The sequence below is a fragment of the Bombina bombina genome, chromosome 3, assembly GCF_027579735.1.
Source record: "Bombina bombina isolate aBomBom1 chromosome 3, aBomBom1.pri, whole genome shotgun sequence".
Taxonomy (NCBI): domain Eukaryota; kingdom Metazoa; phylum Chordata; class Amphibia; order Anura; family Bombinatoridae; genus Bombina; species Bombina bombina.
In genome coordinates, this window is record NC_069501.1 from 1245307361 (window position 1) to 1245334986 (window position 27626).

General features: G+C 35.8%; 1 protein-coding gene across 1 annotated transcript; it reads right to left on the reverse strand.

The window, feature by feature from the left end:
* Positions 1–7237: 7237 nt before the first annotated feature.
* On the reverse strand, positions 7238–26073 carry LOC128652696 (olfactory receptor 6N1-like). Its single transcript, XM_053705627.1, has 4 exons — positions 25891–26073; positions 23554–24492; positions 22849–22872; positions 7238–7387 (listed from the first exon to the last, which is right to left on the reverse strand). The coding sequence occupies exons 1-4, from the start codon at positions 26071–26073 to the stop codon at positions 7238–7240; spliced, it is 1296 nt and encodes a 431-aa protein (XP_053561602.1).
* Between the last annotated feature and the right edge of the window lie 1553 nt (positions 26074–27626).

The following is a 27626-nucleotide window of genomic DNA, read 5'->3' on the forward strand; positions in this document are numbered from 1 at the left end:
CCAATTTTAGTTATTACTGACCACAAAAATTTAGAATATTTACAAACCAATCGGACTTTATCATCTAGACAGCTCAGATGGAGTCTGTTTTTCTCCAGGTTTAATTTCCACATTCAATACAGACCTGGCTCAAGGAATGGAAAAGCAGACGCTTTATCTAGACAGAAATTGCCAGATAATAAAAAATCTTCACCCAGTACTGTACTACCAATTGGACATTTTATATCTTGTACTTTGAGTTTTGAACAAGAGAAAGAATATTCACAGGGAGGAAATTGCAACCCAGAAAGATTCAACCTAACGAAACGTTCAGATGGGTTGTACTATTTCGGGAACTTATTGTACATACCTCCTTCCTTACAAGGAAGTATTTTAAAACAAAACCATGATACAATTCTAAATGGTCATCCGGGTGTTCAAAATACCTATCATCTGCTAAAAAGGAAATACTGGTGGCCCAAAATGTGGAAATCAGTTGAGGAATATGTTCACACCTGTACAACTTGTGTTCAACATAAAAAGGAACATAAAAGGCCATATGGGTATTTGATCTCCCTACCCATTCCAGAACGACCATGGAAGGAAGTCGCAATGGACTTCATTGTAGAATTACCAACATCAAAAAATTTCACCACAATATTAGTGGTAATTGACCTTTTTACTAAAATGGCACATTTTCTACCTATACAAGCGTTACCTACTGCCTCACAAACAGCTGAGTTATTTCTGAACCATATAGTGAGATTACATGGTCTTCCAACTAGTGTTTTAACTGACCGTGGGAGTCAATTTACTTCGAAGTTCTGGCATTCACTATGTCAAAGGTTGAATATCACAAGGAAATTAACCACTTCTTATCATCCACAAACTAATGGTCAGTGCGAACGTACCAATCAGGCATTGGAACAATTTTTGAGAATTCATTGTTCTCAACAACAAGAGAAGTGGGCAGATTTCCTAGCAACTGCTGAATTTGCCTATAACAATACCAAGAACACTTCCACTCAGTTGACTCCGTTCTTCGCAAATTACGGATTTGATCCGGAATATGAATTTCATCATAACATTCATGTGCCATGTCCTGTAGTTAATGACTTGGTTAACTCAATTGCACAATCTTTTAACCTTTTAAAAGAAAATATCCAAAAGGCACAATCCCAACAACAACATTATTACAACCTTCGACGGCGACCAGCACCTAACTATAAAGTTGGAGAATTAGTATGGTTATCCACCCATCATTTGAAGATTCCGGCTACTAAAGCAAAGTTTAACCAATTATATGTTGGTCCATTTCCGATTACTAAAATTATTAACTCTAACGCAGTAGTCCTGCAGTTACCTGAGAAGTTCCGTATACATCCTTCATTTCACGTCTCACTGTTGAAACCGTACACACCTGTTCGGTCACAACCAGTCCCTTTGACTGTACCCCCTGATACTTTATCATCGGAGGTGGATTATGAGGTCTCTGACATACTAGACTCAAGAGTGTACCGTGGGGACTTACAGTATCTTATTCGCTGGTCTGGTTATTCACCAGATGAGGACTCTTGGGAATCTGCTTCACAGGTCTCTGCCCCCCGGTTGGTGAAACTTTTCCATAGACGATATCCGGATAGACCCTCTTTTTGAAAACCTGGAGGTTTTCCTTGGGTGGGGGACCTGTCATATATTGACTCTCTCTTACACTGTACCTTTAATTGGTTGCCTAGCTCCCTTTATAAGGAGCCTTTGTTCATTCCTTCATTGCTTGTAATTAAGATTCTCCTATCAGTTTTGGAATTCTTTCAAGCCTCCTCCTTTTGGTTGTTCCTGTATTCAGCATTCTGACAGCTTACGCTGACACCTGATCGCTCCGCCTCAGCACCGCCTCCTTCACTGAACGGACTTCGCGCTCAAACACACTAGTGCCGCAGCTGCAGCCTGAGGCTTCTCTCCCTCACATTTCTGCGTGTAAGTACTTACCGCTTTGGATACCGAACTAAACATCAGATCTGCCTTATGACTTTACTTGCACTCTGTTATTATTATTTTTTCACTTATTGGGATTTGAAGTTAATTCAATCTGGAACTTTAAAACCAAGTTGTTTTATTCTCACTTCAATGTACGCTAGCTGAATCAATTCTATCATCTTACGATAATATTATCAAAAGGGAAGTTTCTATCATCCAAGAGTGTATTTAACATTTGTAATGTTGCCAAACCATAACTCTGCTAAAAGTATACCATACTTGCTAAATGACATTGCTAGTATATCTATTTCAATATATTAGAATACCACACAGTAGTTCTGTGTTAGTTAAAGATAAACAACATACAACTACAAGGTGGTAAATTAAATCCTAGATGAATCATATGACTAAACAGAATTTTAGTTCAATGATTTGTTCAGGAACAAAAAACTTTATTTTCTGAAGTTGAATGAAACGTATAAATTACTAATCTGCATATTTGATCCTTTTGTTAAGCAGATTCAGTTTGAACTCTGACACCAGCTTCCATTTATCTTTTTTGGTCTGAGTCTCATATACGGCATAGGAGAGTGCCGTTTTGGCTTGGTTATCTAAAAACTATGGATGGAAGTGTATCCCACACTATCTGCTAAAGACCGACAGGACCGGTGACACCCAACCTGCTAAGCAACAATACCCCATTTACAGCGAGGCGAGTGGAGACAACTGCAGCCATCCGATACCAGAGGCAAGTGAAAGTCATGTGACCGGAGGGTTGAGTGATGTCAGACGCAGAAACTGGTGAGAGGAGTAGGAGCGGAGCGGCAGCATTTGGTTGGAAGCCGAAAAACCAAAGCAGGTGAGCTGCCTGTAGTTTCTCACAGAATCGCCAAATAACCTGTAGTAAGAGGGGATACTGCAGTGAGAGTAATAACCACAGGGGACCAGTTAGGACCGGAGGGTGTCACCAAGAGCGGTAAGATCTTTTCCATTACTTTCATAGCTCTAATTTTTTGCAAATCTCATGGTTGGCTATACTCATACATATATACACATACACACACATACGCGTATGTATATATAGTATACACTTACAAACTCATAGATGCTCACATTCAAACATATATACAAATACACACACATATGCGTATGTATATATAGTATACACATACATACGCATACAAATACATATATACACTTATATACAAATACAGGGAGTGCAGAATTATTAGGAAAGTTGTATTTTTGAGGATTCATTTTATTATTGAACAACAACCATGTTCTCAATGAACCCAAAAAACTCATTAATATCAAAGCTGAATAGTTTTGGAAGTAGTTTTTAGTTTGTTTTTAGTTATAGCTATTTTAGGGGGATATCTGTGTGTGCAGGTGACTATTACTGTGCATAATTATTAGGCAACTTAACAAAAAACAAATATATACCCATTTCAATTATTTATTTTTACCAGTGAAACCAATATAACATCTCAACATTCACAAATATACATTTCTGACATTCAAAAACAAAACAAAAACAAATCAGTGACCAATATAGCCACCTTTCTTTGCAAGGACACTCAAAAGCCTGCCATCCATGGATTCTGTCAGTGTTTTGATCTGTTCACCATCAACATTGCGTGCAGCAGCAACCACAGCCTCCCAGACACTGTTCAGAGAGGTGTACTGTTTTCCCTCCTTGTAAATCTCACATTTGATGATGGACCACAGGTTCTCAATGGGGTTCAGATCAGGTGAACAAGAAGGCCATGTCATTAGATTTTCTTCTTTTATACCCTTTCTTGCCAGCCACGCTGTGGAGTACTTGGACGCGTGTGATGGAGCATTGTCCTGCATGAAAATCATGTTTTTCTTGAAGGATGCAGACTTCTTCCTGTACCACTGCTTAAAGAAGGTGTCACCAAGAGCGGTAAGATCTTTTCCATTACTTTCATAGCTCTAATTTTTTGCAAATCTCATGGTTGGCTATACTCATACATATATACACATACACACACATACGCGTATGTATATATAGTATACACTTACATACTCATAGATGCTCACATACAAACATATATACAAATACACACACATATGCGTATGTATATATAGTATACACATACATACGCATACAAATACATATATACACTTATATACAAATACAGGGAGTGCAGAATTATTAGGAAAGTTGTATTTTTGAGGATTCATTTTATTATTGAACAACAACCATGTTCTCAATGAACCCAAAAAACTCATTAATATCAAAGCTGAATAGTTTTGGAAGTAGTTTTTAGTTTGTTTTTAGTTATAGCTATTTTAGGGGGATATCTGTGTGTGCAGGTGACTATTACTGTGCATAATTATTAGGCAACTTAACAAAAAACAAATATATACCCATTTCAATTATTTATTTTTACCAGTGAAACCAATATAACATCTCAACATTCACAAATATACATTTCTGACATTCAAAAACAAAACAAAAACAAATCAGTGACCAATATAGCCACCTTTCTTTGCAAGGACACTCAAAAGCCTGCCATCCATGGATTCTGTCAGTGTTTTGATCTGTTCACCATCAACATTGCGTGCAGCAGCAACCACAGCCTCCCAGACACTGTTCAGAGAGGTGTACTGTTTTCCCTCCTTGTAAATCTCACATTTGATGATGGACCACAGGTTCTCAATGGGGTTCAGATCAGGTGAACAAGAAGGCCATGTCATTAGATTTTCTTCTTTTATACCCTTTCTTGCCAGCCACGCTGTGGAGTACTTGGACGCGTGTGATGGAGCATTGTCCTGCATGAAAATCATGTTTTTCTTGAAGGATGCAGACTTCTTCCTGTACCACTGCTTAAAGAAGGTGTCTTCCAGAAACTGGCAGTAGGACTGGGAGTTGAGCTTGACTCCATCCTCAACCCGAAAAGGCCCCACAAGCTCATCTTTGATGATACCAGCCCAAACCAGTACTCCACCTCCACCTTGCTGGCGTCTGAGTCGGACTGGAGCTCTCTGCCCTTTACCAATCCAGCCACGGGCCCATCCATCTGGCATATCAAGACTCACTCTCATTTCATCAGTCCATAAAACCTTAGAAAAATCAGTCTTGAGATATTTCTTGGCCCAGTCTTGATGTTTCAGCTTGTGTGTCTTGTTCAGTGGTGGTCGTCTTTCAGCCTTTCTTACCTTGGCCATGTCTCTGAGTATTGCACACCTTGTGCTTTTGGGCACTCCAGTGATGTTGCAGCTCTGAAATATGGCCAAACTGGTGGCAAGTGGCATCTTGGCAGCTGCACGCTTGACTTTTCTCAGTTCATGGGCAGTTATTTTGCGCCTTGGTTTTTCCACATGCTTCTTGCGACCCTGTTGACTATTTTGAATGAAACGCTTGATTGTTCGATGATCACGCTTCAGAAGCTTTGCAATTTTAAGAGTGCTGCATCCCTCTGCAAGATATCTCACTATTTTTTACTTTTCTGAGCCTGTCAAGTCCTTCTTTTGACCCATTTTGCCAAAGGAAAGGAAGTTGCCTAATAATTATGCACACCTGATATAGGGTATTGATGTCATTAGACCACACCCCTTCTCATTACAGAGATGCACATCACCTAATATGCTTAATTGGTAGTAGGCTTTCGAGCCTATACAGCTTGGAGTAAGACAACATGCATAAAGAGGATGATGTGGTCAAAATACTCATTTGCCTAATAATTTTGCACTCCCTGTATAAGTTCACATACAAACATTTATATACATACAAATACACACATATACGCATATTCATACATACATATACATATATACACTTTCATACACATATTAGCACACTTTATTACAGGTCTCTAAAAGCGCTATAGTGGGCGGAGATGATGTATTATCTGGCATAGTAGTTTGTTGTGGGCAAAGCTGGAGTCATATTTGGAAACCAGGATATTTGCTCTGATGGGGAAGATGTTGAAACGACATCAGACAGGCCTCCCAATCCAAGAAAACCCTGAATTATCTATGACAGTTGGTAGGTATCATGAAAACTTAGTTATAAGCTTTTAATTGGAATCCGAGCATGTAAATCTGTCAGGATTCCATAAGCACTATTCATGCCAAAAGGCAAACTGAATGGCAGGGACACCACTGGTTAATTTACTAACTTGGTATCGAACAAGGAGACTCCAGGTTCAGAGTCTGACTTGCTCTTGTTGTGCCACTAGAGAATATTTGCCTGCTAGAGTTTGTGGGAGAATATTGTCATCAGTGGGTGTGTCTACCAGCTCCTAACTCTCTGGGTGCCAGCCAATTAGGCCTTTACTACTGGCGCTTGCATTAGACTCTTTCCTTTGCTTGTGTTCATGTTTTTTTCTGTGCTGGATTTCCTGGTTGTGACCTTGCCTGTGCTTTTGGACTTGATACTTCCCTTTTAATGCCTCAAACTTTCCGTACCTCTCCTCTGGCCCTTTCTATTACCCTTGCTTGGCTTTTCTCCAGCTCTGCCTGCTGTTACTTGCAGCCTATATTCAGCACCCTGGTATTCCCTACTTGCCCTAAAGCAGGCATTCCTTTATTTTTTACCCTGAAAACTTGCTAAGGGAGTGTATACTGAATTGTCAAAAGTGGAGAAGATGATTACATTACAAAAGTGCCCAATGAAATTTGTATTTTAAACATTCAAAACGAATAATTGAACCATTCACACAAAAATCCACATTTTTTTTAATTGCTATGGTTTATCAAAAATTGTAACAAAATTTGTATAAAAATTACACAGGAATAAATCATATGAAATATGCACACTGGTTGTGCAAGAATCACTTAAAGAAACACATGCACACAAAAATGTAGTCAATAGTAAGATGCTATATGCAGAAATCAGTGTAATGTGATTTATATTGGCTGCAGGATTGAAAGAAATACTAAACCCAAATATGTTTATCTTTTGTGATTCAGATAGAGCATGCAATTTAAAGCAACCTTCTAATTTACTCCTATTATAAATTTGTCTTTGTTCTGTTGCTATCTTTTTTTGAAAAGCAAGAATCTACGCTTAGAAGCCAGCCCATTTTTAGTTCAGCACCTGGGTAGCGCTCAATTTAGCCACCAATTAGCAAGTGCTATCCAGGGTCTGAACCAAAAAATGGACCGGCTCCTTAGCTTAGATTCCTGCTTTTTTTTTTAAAAAGATAGCAAGAGAATAAAGAAACATTAATATTAGGAGTAAATTAGAAAGTTGCTTAAAAATGCTGCGCTATCTGAATCATGGAAGAAAAAACTTGGATTTAGTATTGATTTAATTTTTAAAGGATGCCCCTTGCTCACTGCTAACTTCACTATACTGAGGGAAGAGTCCATTTCCAGCTAGCTCCATTACGTTCAATATGAGACATCTCGCCAGTCGCCACTGACAGGGATTTTCCCCTTGGGCAGCTACTGTGAGGGTCTGTGTTAAAGAACACTTTTGAACTTGCAAGGTTTAGATCATAGGGCCTTATGGCATTTAGGACCAGATTTAAAGTGGATCCCTAAATATCGCTTTATATAGCGATATTAGCGTTTCACTTTGTAATACCAGTGCACGCTAATGTCACTGGTATTACAAGTTCATAGCAATGCGAACGCAAGCTCTCATTCGCATTGCTGGGAAGCATTGTACTCATGAGAGCGCGCTTCCATAAGCTCCTGTGGGAGCCTCATTCTGATGCAGTCAGAGACGACATCAGAACTTCAGCACAGCAAAGGGGGTAAGTAGCGCAGCGATGGCAGCATGGTTTTAAATATATATGTATATGATTATATACATAAATAATTATGTGTTTGTATAGGTATATACACATATTAACACATAAATATATATGTAGAAAAGCATATACATGTATATTTACAAGGAACACACAGTTCCCATAGACCGCAATGTAAAGGCACTTTTCAGTGACGTTTTTTTTCCAACACCCCATTTCCACCAACTTAAGCCCCAAAATACTGCCTAGTGCAGTAATTTTATTAAAAAAAGATTCTGTTACCTTTATTTATTTTTTAATAAAGTATGCTAGACTGTATTTTGGGGGCATTTGAGGCACATTTATAAAATTAACCAGAGATCTGATCTCTGGTTAATTTTACAGGCACCAATTGCTACTGTGAGCTTGTGGTAGCAATGACCAGCCACTTGTAATGGCTGATTATTATTAATTATCTCAAGCAAGACCAAGAGCGCTCAACCCAACATGAGTAATGAATAGAAATGGGCGAATGTGTTTATATCCGAATTCGAGTTTTAGAACGAAAGTTATTGTAGAAATTCGATTTACATAATAGAATGTTGCTAAGAACGAATATTCTTAAAAATTCGATTTTCGAATGTTATTTACAGTTTTCGAATGTCACATTCGAATTCAAATGTCACATTCGAATATCACATTCAAATTCGAATGTTACATTCGAATATCACATTCGAATTTGAATATTATATTTATAAAACACAATTGTAGACTAGAAACACTATTTCAAATGTCACATTCGAATCGAATATCACATTCTAATCGAATGCCACATTCGAATTCGAATATTACATTTATAAAACACAATATTAGACTAGAAATACTATTTCGAATTTGAATGTCACATTCGAATCGAATATCACATTTAAAACACAGTATTAGACTAGAAATACTATTTAAAATTCGAATGTGACATTCGAATTCGAATGTAGCATTCAAATTTGAATATTACATTTATTAAACACAGTTGTAAACTAGAAATACTATTTCAAATTTTAATGTCACATTTGAATTTGAATAAATACATAGCTAAATATTCTATTATTCGAACGAATATTTTCGAATTTTATTGAAAAATTCGAAAATGAAAATTCGAAAATAGAATGTTAGAATGTTATATAAACATTTGAAATTCGATTCGAAAGAACGAATGTATCAAATTTCGTTTTAAATTTCACATTTTTAGAAACATTCGCCCATCCCTAGTAATGGATATTTAATATTTAAATGTTCTTCAGGTGTTTTTATTTTTAAATATATATATATATAGGAACTAGCTGTTGCCGTGACTTCGCTCGTGTGGATTTTGTGATTTGTAAAGAATAGCGAAAAATGCAACCACTGGCAACGACGTGTGCCCTCACGATGGTGCTTGTTCGGGTTTCACACATTAACTTTGTGAGTTTTCGTTAATTCTCTGTGTTTCTCGTATATGGGCACCAATAACCTAAGTTTTAAATTGTAATGATATATTATGACTCAACTGTGAGATGTAAAAAAAGAGTATTACTTTTTTTAGTGATATCCATATCTTGAGAACTACTGATGTTAGGAGCAAGAAATTCAGCGTGCAAACTTACTTTATCATGAAGATTTTCAATTATAATGTTAACTTATCTATTTTCAATTTTCACGTCTGTAAGATCTTTGGTTTTTGAGATATAGGTATCCTCATAAATCATCCCCCCTTTTCACCCCCCCTTAAGTGGATGTTTGGGGAATGGTAAAACAGGTGTTCTTTATTTTTGAAGGAGAATCTAAATACCAATTTTCACATATGTAACATCTTTGGTTTTTGATATATAGGTATCCTCATAAATTACCCTCCCCTTTTCACCCCCTTTAACCCCTTAAGGACCAAGGACGTGCCTGGCACATTCTCTGGGGTTTCAAGGTCTGGAAGCAATAGTGATCGCTTCCAGACAATTTCAGGGTATGCTTCGATATTGAGGCAACGTGCAATACTATTTATTAAGCAACCGATGCAGAGAGGGCCACTCTGTGGCCCTCTCTGCATCGGTCAGCGATAGTGCCAATCATTGGTGGCATGGGAGGGCGGCCTATTGCTGGAGGAGGCGGGTAGAGGGCGGAAAAGAGGTGTGAAGGAGGCAAAAAAGGGGGGCGGGAGCAGTTGGGGATGCTACGCCACGCTACATCATGGCGAGGAGTGGAAAGGAGGGAGGAGTGGGAAGAAGGAGAGGGGGATACTATGTGGGATCCATGTTTATGAAGCGATCTGGGAGGGGGTGGGGAATTGTTATTGTGGGGGGCAGCTACAGTAGGCAAAAAAAAGATTTTTTTGTTATTTCTTAGAGCAAAACTAGGTACTGGCAGACGGCTGCAAGTACCTAAGATGGCGGCAAATAGGTAGAGGGGGAGGATTAAAGTGCTGTTTTGGGGGGCTTAGGGACGTTGGGAAGTAAGGGGGGATCCTACACTGCAGAAAATATATGATAACATTGTTATTATATTTAAAAAAACAACTTTTTGCCAGTACTTAAGATGGGGTGACCTTTGGGGGCTGGGGGAGGGAAAAGAGCTGTTTGAGATAGGTCAGGGGGGATCAGGGGTTGGGATGTGCCAGGTGGGAGGTTGATCTACACTAAAGCTAAAATTAACCCTTCAAGCTACCTAATTAACCCCTTCACTGCTGGACATAATACAAGTGCGGTGTACAGTGGCATTTAGCAGCCTTCTAATTACCAAAATCCAAAAAGCAATGCCAAAGCCATATATGTCTGCTATTTCTGAACAAAGGGGATCCCAGAGAAGCATTTACAACCATTTGTGCCATAATTGCACAAGCTGTTTGTAAATAATTTCAGTGAGAAACCTAAAAATTGTGAAAAAGTTAACAATTTTTTTTATTTGATCGCATTTGGCAGTGTAATGGTGGCATGAAATATACCAAAATGGGCCTAGATCAATACTTTGGGTTGTCTACTAATATACTGTATATGTATATATATATATATATATATATATATATATATATATATATATATACAGTATATGTATACATGTGAAGGGTAATCCAGAGATTCCTGACAGATATCAGCGTTACAATATAACTATCGCTAATTTTGAAAAAAAAATGGTTTCGAAATAGCAAAATGAAGTTGTACTTATTGCCCTATAACTTGCAAATAAATCAAAGAAAATGTAAACATTGGGTATTTCAAAACTCAGGACAAAATTTAGAAACTGATTAATAGACATGTGCGGTTCGTTTCGGATTAATTCGGAAATTCGGTAAATTCGGAGATTCGGATCGATTCGGATTTCCGAATTAAAATACTTCCGAATCTACCGAATTAATCCGAAATAGTTGCCGTATCTCTGAATAAATCCGAATTAGCTCGGTAAAATTCGGCATTTCCCCATAGGAAACAATGGGAGTTTCGGCTGAAAAAAAACTAACACCGCAGCCCCATTGTTTCCTATGGGGAAAAACTAAGTCTGCACCTAACACCCTAACATGTACCCCGAGTCTCTAAACACCCCTAATCTAACACTTATTAACCCCTAATCTGCCGCCCCCGCTATCGCAGACACCTGCATTATTTTATTAACCCCTAATTTGCCGACCGAATATCGCCGCCACCTACATTATAGCTATTAACCCCTAATCTGCTGTCCCTAACACCGCCGACCCCTACATTATAGTTATTAACCCCTAATCTGCCGCCCCCGCTATCGCTGACACCTGCATTATTTTATTAACCCCTAATCTGCCGACCCGATATCTCCGCAGCCTACATTATAGCTATTAACCCCTAATCTGGTGTCCCTAACACCGCCGAACCCTACATTATAGTTATTAACCCCTAATCTGCCCCCCCAACGTCGCCGCAATCTAACTACAAGTATTAACCCCTAATCTGCCGACCCGATATCGCCGCCGCCTACATTATAGCTATTAACCCCTAATCTGCTGTCCCTAACACCGCCGACCCCTACATTATAGTTATTAACCCCTAATCTGCCCCCCCCAATGTCGCCGCAATCTAACTACAAGTATTAACCCCTAATCTGCCGACCCGATATCGCCGCCGCCTACATTATAGCTATTAACCCCTAATCTGCTGTCCCTAACACCGCCGACCCCTACATTATAGTTATTAACCCCTAATCTGCCCCCCCCAACGTCGCCGCAATCTAACTACAAGTATTAACCCCTAATCTGCCGACTGGATATCGCCGCCGCCTACATTATAGCTATTAACCCCTAATCTGCTGTCCCTAACACCGCCAACCCCTACATTATAGTTATTAACCCCTAATCTGCCCCCCCCAATGTCGCCGCAATCTAACTACAAGTATTAACCCCTAATCTGCTGACCGCAAATCGCCGTAACTATAATAAATGTATTAACCCCTAAACCGCCGCACTCCCGCCTCGCAAACACTATAATACATTTTATTAACCCCTAAACTGCCCTCCCTAACATCGCTGCCACCTACCTACAATTATTAACCCCTAATCTCCCGCCCCCAACGTCGCCGCTACTATAATAAGGTTATTAACCCCTAAACCTAAGTCTAACCCTAACACTAACACCCCCTAACTTAAATATAATTTAAATAAAACGAAATAAATTTACTATAGTTAAATAAATGAATCCTATTTAAAACTAAAGACTTACCTGTAAAATAAACCCTAAGATAGCTGCAATATAACTAATAGTTACATTGTAGCTATTTTAGGATTTATTTTTATTTTACAGGCAACTTTGTATTTATTTTAACTAGGTACAATAGTTATTAAATAGTTAATAACTATTTAATAACTACCTAGCTAAAATAAATACAAATTTACCTGTAAAATAAATCCTAACCTAAGTTACAATTACACCTAACACTACACTATCATTTAATTAATTAAATAAATGAATCATATTTAAAACTAAATACTTACCTGTAAAATAAACCCTAATATAGCTGCAATATAACTAATAGTTAAATTGTAGCTATTTTAGCATTTATATTTATTTTACAGGCAACTTTGTATTTATTTTAACTAGGTACAATAGCTATTAAATAGTTATTGACTAATTAATAGCTACCTAGTTAAAATAATTACAAAATTACCTGTAAAATAAATCCTAACCTAAGTTACATTTAAACCTAACACTACACTATCATTAAATAAATTAACTACAAGTACCTACAATTATCTACAATTAAATAAACTAAAGTACAAAAACCCCCCACTAAATTACAAAAAATAAAAAACCACTAAATTACAAAAAATAAAAAAATATTACAAGAATTTTAAACTAATTACACCTAATCTAAGCCCCCTAATAAAATAACAAAGCCCCCCAAAATAAAAAAAAATGCCCTACCCTATACTAAATTACAAAAAATAACAGCTCTATTACCTTACCAGCCCTGAACAGGGCCCTTTGCGGGGCATGCCCCAAAGAAAACAGCTCTTTTGCCTGTAAAAAAAAAACACAATCCCCCCCCCCGACATTACAACCCACCACCCACATACCCCTACTCTAACCCAAACCCCCCTTAAATAAACCTAACACTACCCCCCTGAAGATCTCCCTACCTTGAGTCGTGTTCACCCAGCCGGGCCGAAGTCTTCATCCGATGGGGCAGAAGAGGACATCCAGACCGGCAGAAGTCTTCATCCAAGCGGGGCAAGAAGAGGTCTTCCATCCATCATACAAGTACCAAAATACAAACAAACACTAAATTACCAAAAATAATAAAATATTACAATAATTTTAAACTAATTACACCTAATCTAAGCCCCCTACTAGCTATTAATATAGCTTCAATATAACTAATAGTTACATTGTAGCTATTTTAGGATTTATATGTATTTTACAGGCAACTTTGTATTTATTTTAACTAGGTACAATAGTTATTAAATAGTTAATAACTATTTAATAACTACCTAGCTAAAATAAATACAAATTTACCTGTAAAATAAATCATAACCTAAGTTACAATTACACCTAACACTACACTATCATTAAATTAACTAAATAAATGAATCCTATATAAAACTAAAGACTTACCTGTAAAATAAACCCTAATATAGCTGCAATATAACTAATAGTTACATTGTAGCTATTTTAGCATTTATATTTATTGTACAGGCAACTTTGTATTTATTTTAACTAGGTTCAATAGCTATTAAATAGATATTGACTATTTAATAGCTACCTAGTTAAAATAATTGCAAAATTACCTGTAAAATAAATCCTAACCTAAGTTACAATTAAACCTAACACTACACTATCATTAAATAAATTAACTACAAGTACCTACAATTAAATACAATTAAAAAAACTAAACTAAAGTACAAAAACCCCCCCACTAAATTACAAAAAATAAAAAAATATTACAAGAATTTTAAACTAATTACACCTAATCTAAGCCCCCTAATAAAATAACAAAGCCCCCCAAAATAAAAAAATGCCCTACCCTATACTAAATTACAAAAGTTAACAGCTCTATTACCTTACCAGCCCTGAACAGGGCCCTTTGCGGGGCATGCCCCAAAGAAAACAGCTCTTTTGCCTGTAAAAAAAAAACACAATCCCCCCCACATTACAACCCACCACCCACATACCCCTACTCTAACCCAAACCCCCCTTAAATAAACCTAACACTACCCCCCTGAAGATCTCCCTACCTTGAGTCGTGTTCACCCAGCCGGGCCGAAGTCTTCATCCGATGGGGCAGAAGAGGACATCCAGACCGGCAGAAGTCTTCATCCAAGCGGGGCAAGAAGAGGTCTTCCATCCATCAGAAAAGTACAAAAAAACAAACAAACACTAAATTAGCAAAAATAATAAAATATTACAATAATTTTAAACTAATTACACCTAATCTAAGCCCCCTACTAGCTATTAATATAGCTACAATATAACTAATAGTTACATTGTAGCTATTTTAGGATTTATATTTATTTTACAGGCAACTTTGTATTTATTTTAACTAGGTACAATAGCTATTAAATAGTTAATAACTATTTAATAACTACCTAGCTAAAATAAATACAAATTTACCTGTAAAATAAACCCTAACCTAAGTTACAATTACACCTAACACTACAGTGTCATTAAATTAACTAAATAAATTAATTCTATATAAAACTAAATACTTACCTGTAAAATAAACCCTAATATAGCTACAATATAACTAATAGTTACATTGTAGCTATTTTAGCATTTATATTTATTTTACAGGCAACTTTGTATTTATTTTAACTAGGTACAATAGCTATTAAATAGATATTTACTGTTTAATAGCTACCTAGTTATAATAATTACAAAATTACCTGTAAAATAAATCCAAACCTAAGTTACTATTAAACCTTACCTAACACTACACTATCATTAAATAAATTAACTACAAGTACCTACAATTAAATACAATGAAATAAACTAAACTAAAGTACAAAAACCCCCCACTAAATTACAAAAAATAAAAAAATATTACAAGAATTTTAAACTAATTACACCTAATCTAAGCCCCCTAATAAAATAACAAAGCCCCCCAAAATAAAAAAATGCCCTACCCTATACTAAATTACAAAAGTAATCAGCTCTATTACCTTACCAGCCCTTAAAAGGGCCTTTTGCGGGGGCATGCCCCAAAGAAAACAGCTCTTTTGCCTGTAAAAAAAACACAATACCCCCCCCCCCACATTACAACCCACCACCCACATACCCCTACTCTAACCCAAACCCCCCTTAAATAAACCTAACACTACCCCCCTGAAGATCTCTCTACCGTGTCTTCACCCAGCGGGCCGAAGTCTTCATCCGATCGGGCAGAAGAGGACATCCAGACCGGCAGAAGTCTTCATCCAAGCGGGGCAAGAAGAGGTCTTCCATCCATCAGAAGTCTTGATCCAGGCGGCATCTTCTCTGTTCATCCATCCGGAGCGGAGCGGCAGCATCCTGAAGACATCCCACGCAGAGCATCCTCTTCTTTCTTGATCCGACGACTAAGTGACTGTACCTTTAAGTGACGTCATCCAAGATGGCGTCCCTTGAATTCCGATTGGCTGATAGGATTCTATCAGCCAATCGGAATTAAGGTAGGAAAAATCTGATTGGCTGATTCAATCAGCCAATCAGATTCAAGTTCAATCCGATTGGCTGATCCAATCAGCCAATCAGATTGACCTCGCATTCTATTGGCTGATCGGAACAGCCAATAGAATGCGAGGTCAATCTGATTGGCTGATTCCATCAGCCAATCGGATTGAACTTGAATCTGATTGGCTGATTGAATCAGCCAATCAGATTTTTCCTACCTTAATTCCGATTGGCTGATAGAATCCTATCAGCCAATCGGAATTCAAGGGACGCCATCTTGGATGACGTCACTTAAAGGTACAGTCACTTAGTCGTCGGATCAAGAAAGAAGAGGATGCTCTGCGTGGGATGTCTTCAGGATGCTGCTGCTCCGCTCCGGATGGATGAACAGAGAAGATGCCGCCTGGATCAAGACTTCTGATGGATGGAAGACCTCTTCTTGCCCCGCTTGGATGAAGACTTCTGCCGGTCTGGATGTCCTCTTCTGCCCGATCGGATGAAGACTTCGGCCCGCTGGGTGAAGACACGGTAGGGAGATCTTCAGGGGGGTAGTGTTAGGTTTATTTAAGGGGGGTTTGGGTTAGAGTAGGGGTATGTGGGTGGTGGGTTGTAATGTGGGGGGGGGTATTGTGTTTTTTTTTACAGGCAAAAGAGCTGTTTTCTATGGGGCATGCCCCCGCAAAAGGCACTTTTAAGGGCTGGTAAGGTAATAGAGCTGATTACTTTTGTAATTTAGTATAGGGTAGGGCATTTTTTTATTTTGGGGGGCTTTGTTATTTTATTAGGGGGCTTAGATTAGGTGTAATTAGTTTAAAATTCTTGTAATATTTTTTTATTTTTTGTAATTTAGTGGGGAGGTTTTTGTACTTTAGTTTAGTTTATTTCATTGTATTTAATTGTAGGTACTTGTAGTTAATTTATTTAATGATAGTGTAGTGTTAGGTTTAATAGTAACTTAGGTTAGGATTTATTTTACAGGTAATTTTGTAATTATTTTAACTAGGTCGCTATTAAACAGTAAATATCTATTTAATAGCTATTGTACCTAGTTAAAATAAATACAAAGTTGCCTGTAAAATAAATATAAATGCTAAAATAGCTACAATGTAACTATTAGTTATATTGTAGCTATATTAGGGTTTATTTTACAGGTAAGTATTTAGTTTTATATAGGATTAATTTATTTAGTTAATTTAATGACAGTGTAGTGTTAGGTGTAATTGTAACTTAGGTTAGGGTTTATTTTACAGGTAAATTTGTATTTATTTTAGCTAGGTAGTTATTAAATAGTTATTAACTATTTAATAGCTATTGTACCTAGTTAAAATAAATACAAAGTTGCCTGTAAAATAAATATAAATCCTAAAATAGCTACAATGTAACTATTAGTTATATTGTAGCTATATTAATAGCTAGTAGGGGGCTTAGATTAGGTGTAATTAGTTTAAAATTATTGTAATATTTTATTATTTTTGCTAATTTAGTGTTTGTTTTTTTTTGTACTTTTCTGATGGATGGAAGACCTCTTCTTGCCCCGCTTGGATGAAGACTTCTGCCGGTCTGGATGTCCTCTTCTGCCCCATCGGATGAAGACTTCGGCCCGGCTGGGTGAACACGACTCAAGGTAGGGAGATCTTCAGGGGGGTAGTGTTAGGTTTATTTAAGGGGGGTTTGGGTTAGAGTAGGGGTATGTGGGTGGTGGGTTGTAATGTGGGGGGGGTTGTGTTTTTTTTTTACAGGCAAAAGAGCTGTTTTCTTTGGGGCATGCCCCGCAAAGGGCCCTGTTCAGGGCTGGTAAGGTAATAGAGCTGTTAACTTTTGTAATTTAGTATAGGTTAGGGCATTTTTTTTATTTTGGGGGGCTTTGTTATTTTATTAGGGGGCTTAGATTAGGTGTAATTAGTTTAAAATTCTTGTAATATTTTTTTATTTTTTGTAATTTAGTGTTTGTTTTTTTTTGTAATTTAGTGGGGGGTTTTTGTACTTTAGTTTATTTAATTGTAGATAATTGTAGGTACTTGTAGTTAATTTATTTAATGATAGTGTAGTGTTAGGTTTAATTGTAACTTAGGTTAGGATTTATTTTACAGGTAATTTTGTAATTATTTTAACTAGGTAGCTATTAATTAGTCAATAACTATTTAATAGCTTTTGTACCTAGTTAAAATAAATACAAAGTTGCCTGTAAAATAAATATAAATGCTAAAATAGCTACAATGTAACTATTAGTTTTATTGCAGCTATATTAGGGTTTATTTTACAGGTAAGTATTTTGTTTTAAATATGATTCATTTATTTAGTTAATTTAATGATAGTGTAGTGTTAGGTGTAATTGTAACTTAGGTTAGGATTTATTTTACAGGTAAATGTGTATTTATTTTAGCTAGGTAGTTATTAAATAGTTATTAACTATTTAATAACTATTGTACCTAGTTAAAATAAATACAAAGTTGCCTGTAAAATAAATATAAATGCTAAAATAGCTACAATGTAACTATTAGTTATATTGCAGCTATCTTAGGGTTTATTTTACAGGTAAGTGTTTAGTTTTAAATAGGATTCATTTATTTAACTATAGTAAATTTATTTCGTTTTATTTAAATTATATTTAAGTTAGGGGGTGTTAGTGTTAGGGTTAGACTTAGGTTTAGGGGTTAATAACCTTATTATAGTAGCGGCGACGTTGGGGGCGGGAGATTAGGGGTTAATAATTGTAGGTAGGTGGCGGCGATGTTAGGGAGGGCAGATTAGGGGTTAATAAAATTATAGTGTTTGCGAGGCGGGAGTGCGGCGGTTTAGGGGTTAATACATTTATTATAGTGGCGGCGATTTGCGGTCGGCAGATTAGGGGTTAATACTTGTAGTTAGATTGTGGCGACGTTGGGGGGAGGCAGATTAGGGGTTAATAACTATAATGTAGGGGTCGGCGGTGTTAGGGACACCAGATTAGGGGTTAATAGCTATAATGTAGGCGGCGGCGATATCGGGTCGGCAGACTAGGGGTTAATACTTGTAGTTAGATTGCGGCGACGTTGGGGGGGCAGATTAGGGGTTAATAACTATAATGTAGGGGTCGGCAGTGTTAGGGACAGCAGATTAGGGGTTAATAGCTATAATGTAGGCGGCGGCGATATCGGGTCGGCAGATTAGGGGTTAATACTTGTAGTTAGATTGCGGCGACGTTGGGGGGGGCAGATTAGGGGTTAATAACTATAATGTAGGGGTCGGCGGTGTTAGGGACAGCAGATTAGGGGTTAATAGCTATAATGTAGGCGGCGGCGATATCGGGTCGGCAGATTAGGGGTTAATAATTGTAGTTAGATTGCGGCGACGTTGGGGGGGGGCAGATTAGGGGTTAATAACTATAATGTAGGGGTCGGCGGTGTTAGGGACAGCAGATTAGGGGTTAATAGCTATAATGTAGGTTGCGGCGATATTTGATCGGCAGATTAGGGGTTAAATAATGTTATTATAGGGTTTGCGATGTGGGGGGGGGCCTCGGTTTAGTGGTTCATAGGTAGTTTATGGGTGTTAGTGACTTAGTGTACTAAAAAATACCGAATTTCGGAACCGAATAGAACCGAATTCAGCCGAAACCGAATAAATCCGAAACGAATTTATTCGGATCCGAATAAATCCGAAACGAATTTATTCAAATTTTGCTGAATCCGATTCGATCCGAAACGAAATTCGAAAAGTCCGAATCGATCCGAACCGAAAACGAACCAAATTTTTTAGCCGTGCACATGTCTACTGATTAACATGGGTGTTTTTTGGTGATTGTAGATGTGTCACAGATTTGGGGGGTCAAAGTTAGAAAAAGTGTGGTTTTTTTCAGTTTTTTCATCATATTATATATTTTTTTTATAGTAAATTATATAATATGATGAAAATAATGGTATGAGGGGTTAAGTGGATTTTCGGGAAATTTTTAAAGGAGAATCCAAATACCAATTTTCACGTCTGCAACATCTTCGGGACGTAATTTTCAAAAATCCTTCCTTAGTGGGTGCCTATATTATAAAAACACAGTACCTTCTAAATTGATGAGTCAGTTAGGACTTCTTCTTTTATATATATAGATATATATTTAAAAATAAAATGAAAATGTTCTACTTTGTGAGGAACATTGGAATGTAACATATTTACAGTAAATGCACTGTAAAAACACATTTTAAAATATTAGAATTTAATAAAAAGGATTTTCTTGTTTTAAGGTATTTGAGTTGAAAGGTCTTCACATAGTGTTCGTGTGTTTGTGTATGTATATATACTGTATATATATATTTATATTTCATATGAAAAGTGCACAATAATATTTTTATTTTAAACATCATACTAAACAAATAAGTTAACCATTCACACAAAAATAAGCAGGGAAATTTTGGCTAGATTTAGAGTTTTGTCGGTAAAAACCCGCGTAGCCAACGCTGCTTTTTTTTCCAACGCACCCTTAAGACAACGCTGGTATTTAGAGTTGTCTGAGTGGCTGCGTTAGGCTCAGAAAAGGGAGCGTTGAGCATAATTTAGCTCCACTTCATCCCTCAATACCAGCGTTGCCTACGGTATATGGCATATTTATGATTTTTCATCTTTTCATCTACTTAACTGCAAAGGGCTTCAATGCACTTATATATATATATATATATATATATATATATATATATATATATATATATATATGTGTGTGTGTGTGTCTATATATGTGTAGATATGTATTTATGTGTTTATATTTGTATATATGTCTGTAAATACATAAATACACATATAGATACATAAATACACATATAAATAATCTGTACGCACACATATATATATATTTATTAAACGTGCAACACTAAAAAATAGGGTTTTTTTTCGTTTTCATTAGTTAAAAATAAAATTTGTTTCAGCAAATTAGTTATGTTTTGTTAAATCATTTTTTCGGATACGTTCTTTTTCTCGGATCCATTCATTATTCATATGCATTATTCTATTCTGAAGCTTAGAATAGAATAATGCATAAGAATAAATAATAGATCCGAAAAAAACAAAAGGATCAGAAAAAACGATTTAACAAAACATAACTAATATGCCTGTGATTGCCGAAACAAAATTATTTAAAACCGCCGCAGCCACCCACATCGCCGACACTAAATAAAGCTATTAACCCATAAGCCGCCATCCCCCTACATAGTCAACACTAACTAAACCTATTAACCACTAAATCGCCCCTACATCGCCAACACTACCTTAACCTATTAACCCCTAAACCACAGTTCCCCGACATCGCCAACATTAACTAAAACACTAACTAAACTTATTAACCCCTAATCCGCCGGCCCCCACATCTCAACAACCTAAATTAAACTATATTAACCGCTAAACCTAAAACCCCCTTACTTTAACATAATTAAAATAGACATAAATTAAAGTTACAATTATTAACTAATTACCTATTTAAAAATTAATACAAACTTACCTGTGAAATAAAAATAAAACCTTAGCTAGCTACAATATAACTATTTACTAACTACCTAGCTAAAATAAATACAAACTTACCTGTGAAATAAAAATAAAACCTAAGCTTACACTAATAAAACTTAATATTACTAAAAATAAAACTACAATTACAAAAAATAATAAACACTAAATTACAAAAAATAACAAACGAAATTATCCAAAAAAATTTAAATTATTCCTATTCTAATACCCCGTTTTAAAAAAAAGAACCCACCCCAAAATAAAAAAACCCTAATCTATAATAAACTAACAAGGACCCTTAAAAGGGCCTTTTGTAGGGCATTGCCCTAAAGTTAACAGCTCTTTTGCAAAAAAATAAAAACAAACACCCCCACATTACAAATTCCCAGCTTTTTTGGCCCATTAAAAATAAAAAATGCCTAATCTAAAAAAAACACCCCAAAAATAAAAAAATCCCATTACAAAAAAATAACAAACGAAATTATACAAAATAATAAAAAATATTACTATTCTAATACCCCGTTTAAAAAAATAAAATAAAAAAAAAAAAAAAAAAAAATAAAAAATCTATAATAAAATACCAATGGCCCTTAAAAGGGCCTTTTGTAGGGCATTGCTCTAAAGTTAACAGCTTTTTTGCTAAAAAAAATACAACAAACACCCACAAAATAAAAAAACCTAACTAAAAAAAACCTAATCTATCGATTGCCCTGAAAAAGGGCATTTTTATGGGCATTGCCCTTAAAAGGGCATTCAGCTCTTTTACTGCCCTTAAAAGGGAATTCAGCTCTTTTTCGGCCATAAAAATAAAAAAAGCCCTAATCTAAAAAAAAAAACACCCCAAAAAAACCCAAAAAACTAACACAACCCCAAAATCGGTACTCACAGTTGCTGAAGTTCAACGAACGATCTTCATCCCAGCAGAAAAGCATCTTCATTCAGACGGCTCCTTCTTCATCCATCGCGGGACCGGCATCTTCTTCATCCCTGCGGAGGCGGAGTGGTCGATGTGTGGAGACGGAGGTCCAGGCGGAGGTCCAGGCGGAGGTCCAGGTAGAGGTTTATCGGTCCTACGTGGAGGTCCTCCTCATGCGATCGTCCTCCGCACACCGAGGATTCAATGCAAGGTACCCCTTTTATATTGGGGTACCATTGCATTCCTATTGGCTGAAAAAATAAAATCAGCCAATAGGAATTAGAGCTGCTTAAATCCTATTGGCTGATTTGAACAGCCAATAGAATTTAAGCAGCTCTCATTCCTATTGCCTGATTCAAATATATTGGCTGTTTAAGCAAAATTTGGGCCGAAACAAAACGCACATGTTTAATATATATATATGAGGCATGTATATGTATGTATCTCAAGACCTCATATTTATTAATAGTTTTAATTAGATGGTGTTATTATGAGTATAACTGTACTTTGTAATGTATTTGTGATGTGTTTTGTGACACTTTATTATTCCGCAAAACAGTTAACCACAGCTCTGAGAACACGCTAACCCGATGAGCATAAACTTTAATTGCGTTCAAGCGATCATGTTTATTTTCAACTTGCAATAGCAGCACAATTTAACCTGCGCACAAACGATCACGAAAACCCGTTTTAACCTGTGTGTAAATGTTTGTCTTCCTCTCGTAATCTGGCCCATTATTATTGTCTTTCTATGGCATTCCAATCCATTAGAAGTGCAGCATAGTAAATTCTTTACATTTATAAAGTTATATTAAACCATCGGAGCTCCATATGTAATTAAACTGGAATGTCTGAATTCCTAAAAACAGAATGTATAAACTTGCAAAAAATTATCAGAAACATGCTTTTCTCAGGCTTTCTTTTTTTTACCTGAGGAAAATGTGATAATTTCTTTATAAAACATTTGTTTTATTCAAATTTGAAATGAGAATACACAAGAGCATAAACTAAAAATCTAAATGGATTTTAAAATATGGTAAGGCTGTTTATCTAGATAAATTGTAAAGTGCAAAAAAAAAAAAAGTTTTCATAAATTGCCTTGAATTTATAAACCCTGTAAAAACCAGTTCAAAAACTTCTTCAAGCAGAAGAAAGATACCCTTGATATATCCTGCCATTAATTAGAAATACTATATTGTGATTGGTAATATGTATAATATTTATATGTTTATTATACTTTTGATAAAAATATATAAACGTGTAATAAATAAAGGATCTTTATTACATTATTTTACAAACGTTTTGGGTGTTATAGACAAGAATGCAAATGGCGCCATTCATATTGCCAATGTGATCCTTTCTATATACAGTATAATATCTTTTTAAATGCCGTCTTAATGTCTCTGTTTCTCAGACTATATATGATTGGGTTCATCATAGGAGTTAATACTGTATATAACATGGAAACTAAAGAGTCCACATCTGAAGAGTAGGTTGCAGTTGGTCGGATATACATGAAGATAAGCGGTAGGAAAAACAAATTTACCACCACAAAATGAGATGCACAAGTGGAAAATGTTTTCTTGCGTCCTTCATGGGAACTTATTTTAAGAATAGTGGATATGATTTTAATATATGACATCACAACTAGACTGAAACTTATAACAAGTACAGTAGCACTAAAAGATGAGCCAACGGCTACATTTAAGGAAGTATCAACACATGCCAGCTGGAGCAATGGTGGATGATCACAGTAATAATGATTAATTACATTAGGGCCACAAAAAGGTAACTTCAAAGCTAAAATTAATACAGTAACTGGAGCAGCAAATCCTCCAATCCATGCAGCACTAGACAGAAGGACATAAAGCTTTTTGGTCATTATGGTGTGATAATGAAGGGGAACGCAGATCGCTATATATCGGTCAAACGCCATAACTGGCAATAAAAGACACTCAGCAGCAGCTAAAGAAATAAAGAAATACATTTGTAGGAAACAACCACTGTAGGAAATAGTGTCCAATTTCATTGAGAACTTGGCCAACATCTTTGGAACAGTAACCGTCGTGTAACAAAGATCTATAAAGGATAGATTGCTGACTAGGAAGTACATGGGAGTTTGAAGATGCTGGTCCAGAAGGACAAGGATAATTATGATGGCATTACCTGTGATTGTGATTAAATAAATAATAATAAAGATACAAAAGAGCAAAATGGGGAATTTTTGAAGACTTGGGAATCCAAAAATAATAAATTCTGTGACAAAATGTGTTGAATGATTGGTATCTTCAAATACAACATTATGTTCTTCATTATCCTAATAGAAAAATAAAAACATTGTTATTTGTCAGGCAAACAGTTTGTCTTGAGCAACAGTGCTTCACATGATTATCTATTTAGAAATAACATTTAGAATTGGGGAAATATTAGTCTAATACTCTGCATGAGCATCCTGACAAACACAGTGGAACAACTTGTATTCATAATTATAATGTATCATTATTTTAATGTGCAAATTCAGAGCTAGTATTTGCTCCCCTAGAGCTAATGACTTAGTATAGAAAAAATGTATTAGATTAGAAAAAAATGTGGCAACAGGTATGGAATGATCTATTTAGTGCAACCAACAAAACAACAGAAAGTCCTAAACAGATTATATGACTATAATTTACTTTAAAAATTTCAATTACAGCAAAAATGGTAAAGACTAGTGTTGGACAGTATTTTATCATCATTGTAGTATGTGGTATTTTTGTTCATAGTACTTTTAAATAACTAAACACCTTCAAGAAATATTCCCTTTACTATTTATTTTAATGCTGGTCTTTGAAGTAAACATTTTTAAATAGGTCTGTATGCTTTAAACAAGTTTGTAGAACATGCAGTCTATTTATGTTCCAAGACATCTGTATTATTATAATCTTGCCCAGTTTGATCCATAGATTATTGTACGTTTCTCTATGTGATTTTCCTGCAAGTGCTGGGATTTATGTACTTAGATGGATAAAACAAAAACCAACAAACCCATAAAGTTTATGGTATACTGTATATATGTACTGATTCTATTTAGTTTCAATTACATGTATAATAAAACTAAAACTTTTTTAATATAAAAACATTTTCCTGAAATTTTGTCAGATTGTTCAATGTTAAAACCTGTTTTTCACAAGCTTGTGGCTTAGAATGTATAAGTGATATTTCTGTGCACCTTTATTAACTGTAAATGCTGAAATTGTGGAGTTAATTGGTTGAGTAATTTTGAATTTTTTTTACACACACATAGAAATTCAATAGCTAAATACTTACATTAATGATAGAGTTTAAGTTCCCAATCAGATGGTACACAGCACAATGTGAATGGAATAAATGTGACCATCGGGGAGTGGTCTACAATGTTAGACAAAGTATTTGGGCTATTGTGCTAGCAAGAATTTCAAAACAGTGAAAGCTGCATGAAATCAGAAAATTAAACATCTTCTCCAATCCACATACATCCCTAGTAGTTCTAGAAATTGGTTCCAAGTTGTCCTTAAGCAGGTCATACAAAGCAATGCTACTTGGATAGGTCAGCCTATACCATTCCACACACTCAACCCGTGAAGCAGAACCATTTATTCTAGTGTTCATAAGGCTCTGGGTCTTTTTAGCCTATTAGTTTCCTGGAAGGGTTCTGCCCGAGCGTGGATCCCATTTTGTGGCCATATACCTCTCATACCTGTGTACTCTCAATAACCTTTCCCCTCTTATCCTTCTTTGCCTCTGCAACTGCACTGGATGGCCCTGATCCACGCTTCACCATTTCCATTCCATCAACTTTCTCAGCTGCAGTACCAGCCCCAGGCATTCCCCTTCTCACTTGGCTACTTGAAAACTCTACAACACCCACTGGTTGTACCATTTTTCCGTCTCTCATTTGATCAGACTCTGGTCCTCACACAAAATGAGACCATTTTGTTCTACTTTCTATTTTGCAATGATCAAGCTTATCTAGACCCATCATGACATTGACTGATTCAACAGTCATTTTTGTTTTGTATTTCTTCCACAGTTCAAGTAGGACCAGAAACTGATGTGCAATTAACTCATTCAATACTGAAATATTTAGGTGTTTGTTAAAAAACACAGTTTAGTTAGAACATATTTAAATTTTTTTAGATTTTTTAATTTTTAGGATTTAGCAGTAGCTTATAAAGACATTTCATGCATTTTTCAATGTGTAAATTGGATGTAAATAATCGTTGCCTTTGATTATTTCTCAAGTATGAAGTTTTAGAATACATTTAGATTTTTCATAAAGTATATAAAAAACAAGATTTTAAGGGGGGCTTGACCACCGCTTGCCTTCAACCCTTAAAATATCTTCAACACTTCCACACTCCTTACTTCTTTCAATCCTTTCCCTAATCCCCTAACCCCTTCTTTCCCTTTACATGTCAATGACCACACTTAGGTTTATTTGCCTGCAAGGTTTGTTGTTTCATGTTTTATAGTTTAATTCAAACAGTTAATGGCAAGGTAGAAGATAATATGGACCATTGAATGGGACACAATGTGTTTAAATCCTAACGGAACCTTAGTTCATGAAAAGACTAAGTCCCTAGCAGCCAAATCAAAATTACCATACATGACATTGCTTTAATATTTGTTTTTTGCTTACTTTTTATGTGTTATACTATATTGCTATTGTATCATATTACATGTATGGAAAATAAGAAAAAAATCGAGATGGTCAAATGACATTACTATGTTTGATATGTATGTTGAGAAATCTCAATAAATAACTACGTTTAACAAAACAAAACAAACAAAAAAAACAAGATTTTAAGTGTATGCATTTTTTTCTTCATCAGTGACTTAAAGGGACATTAACCTCTTAATGACCACAGCACTTTTCCATTTTCTGTCCGTTTGGGACCAAGGCTATTTTTACATTTTTGCGGTGTTTGTGTTTAGCTGTAATTTCCCTCTTACTCATTTACTGTACCCACACATATTATATACCGTTTTTCTCTCCATTAAATAGACTTTCTAAAGATACCATTATTTTCATCATATCTTATAATTTACTATAATTTTTTTTTTATAAAATATGAGGAAAAAATGAAAAAAACCACACTTTTTCTAACTTTGACCCCCAAAATCTGTTACACATCTACAACCACCAAAAAACACCCATGCTAAATAGTTTCTCAATTTTGTCCTGAGTTTAGAAATACCCAATGTTTACATGTTGTTTGCTTTTTTTGCAAGTTATAGGGCAATAAATACAAGTAGCACTTTGATATTTCCAATTTTTGTTTTTTCAAAATTAGCGCTAGTTAAGTTGTAACACTGATATCTGTTAGGAATCCCTGACATGTATATATATATTTTTTTAGAAGACATCCCAAAGTATTGATCTAGGCCAATTTTGGTATATTTCATGCCACCATTTCACCGCCAAATGCGATC

Bases quoted from the DNA above. Each gene is read 5' to 3' on its own strand.
- LOC128652696 (XM_053705627.1), bottom strand. From the start codon at position 26,073: ATGGTACAACCAGTGGGTGTTGTAGAGTTTTCAAGTAGCCAAGTGAGA. The intron at 24,493-25,890 runs GTATGAGAGGTA...TTTTTCTATTAG, and splicing joins AGGTTATTGAGAGTACACAG to GATAATGAAGAACATAATGT. The intron at 22,873-23,553 runs ATATTATACTGT...ACATTTACACAC, and splicing joins TTAAGACGGCATTTAAAAAG to AGGTTAAAACGGGTTTTCGT.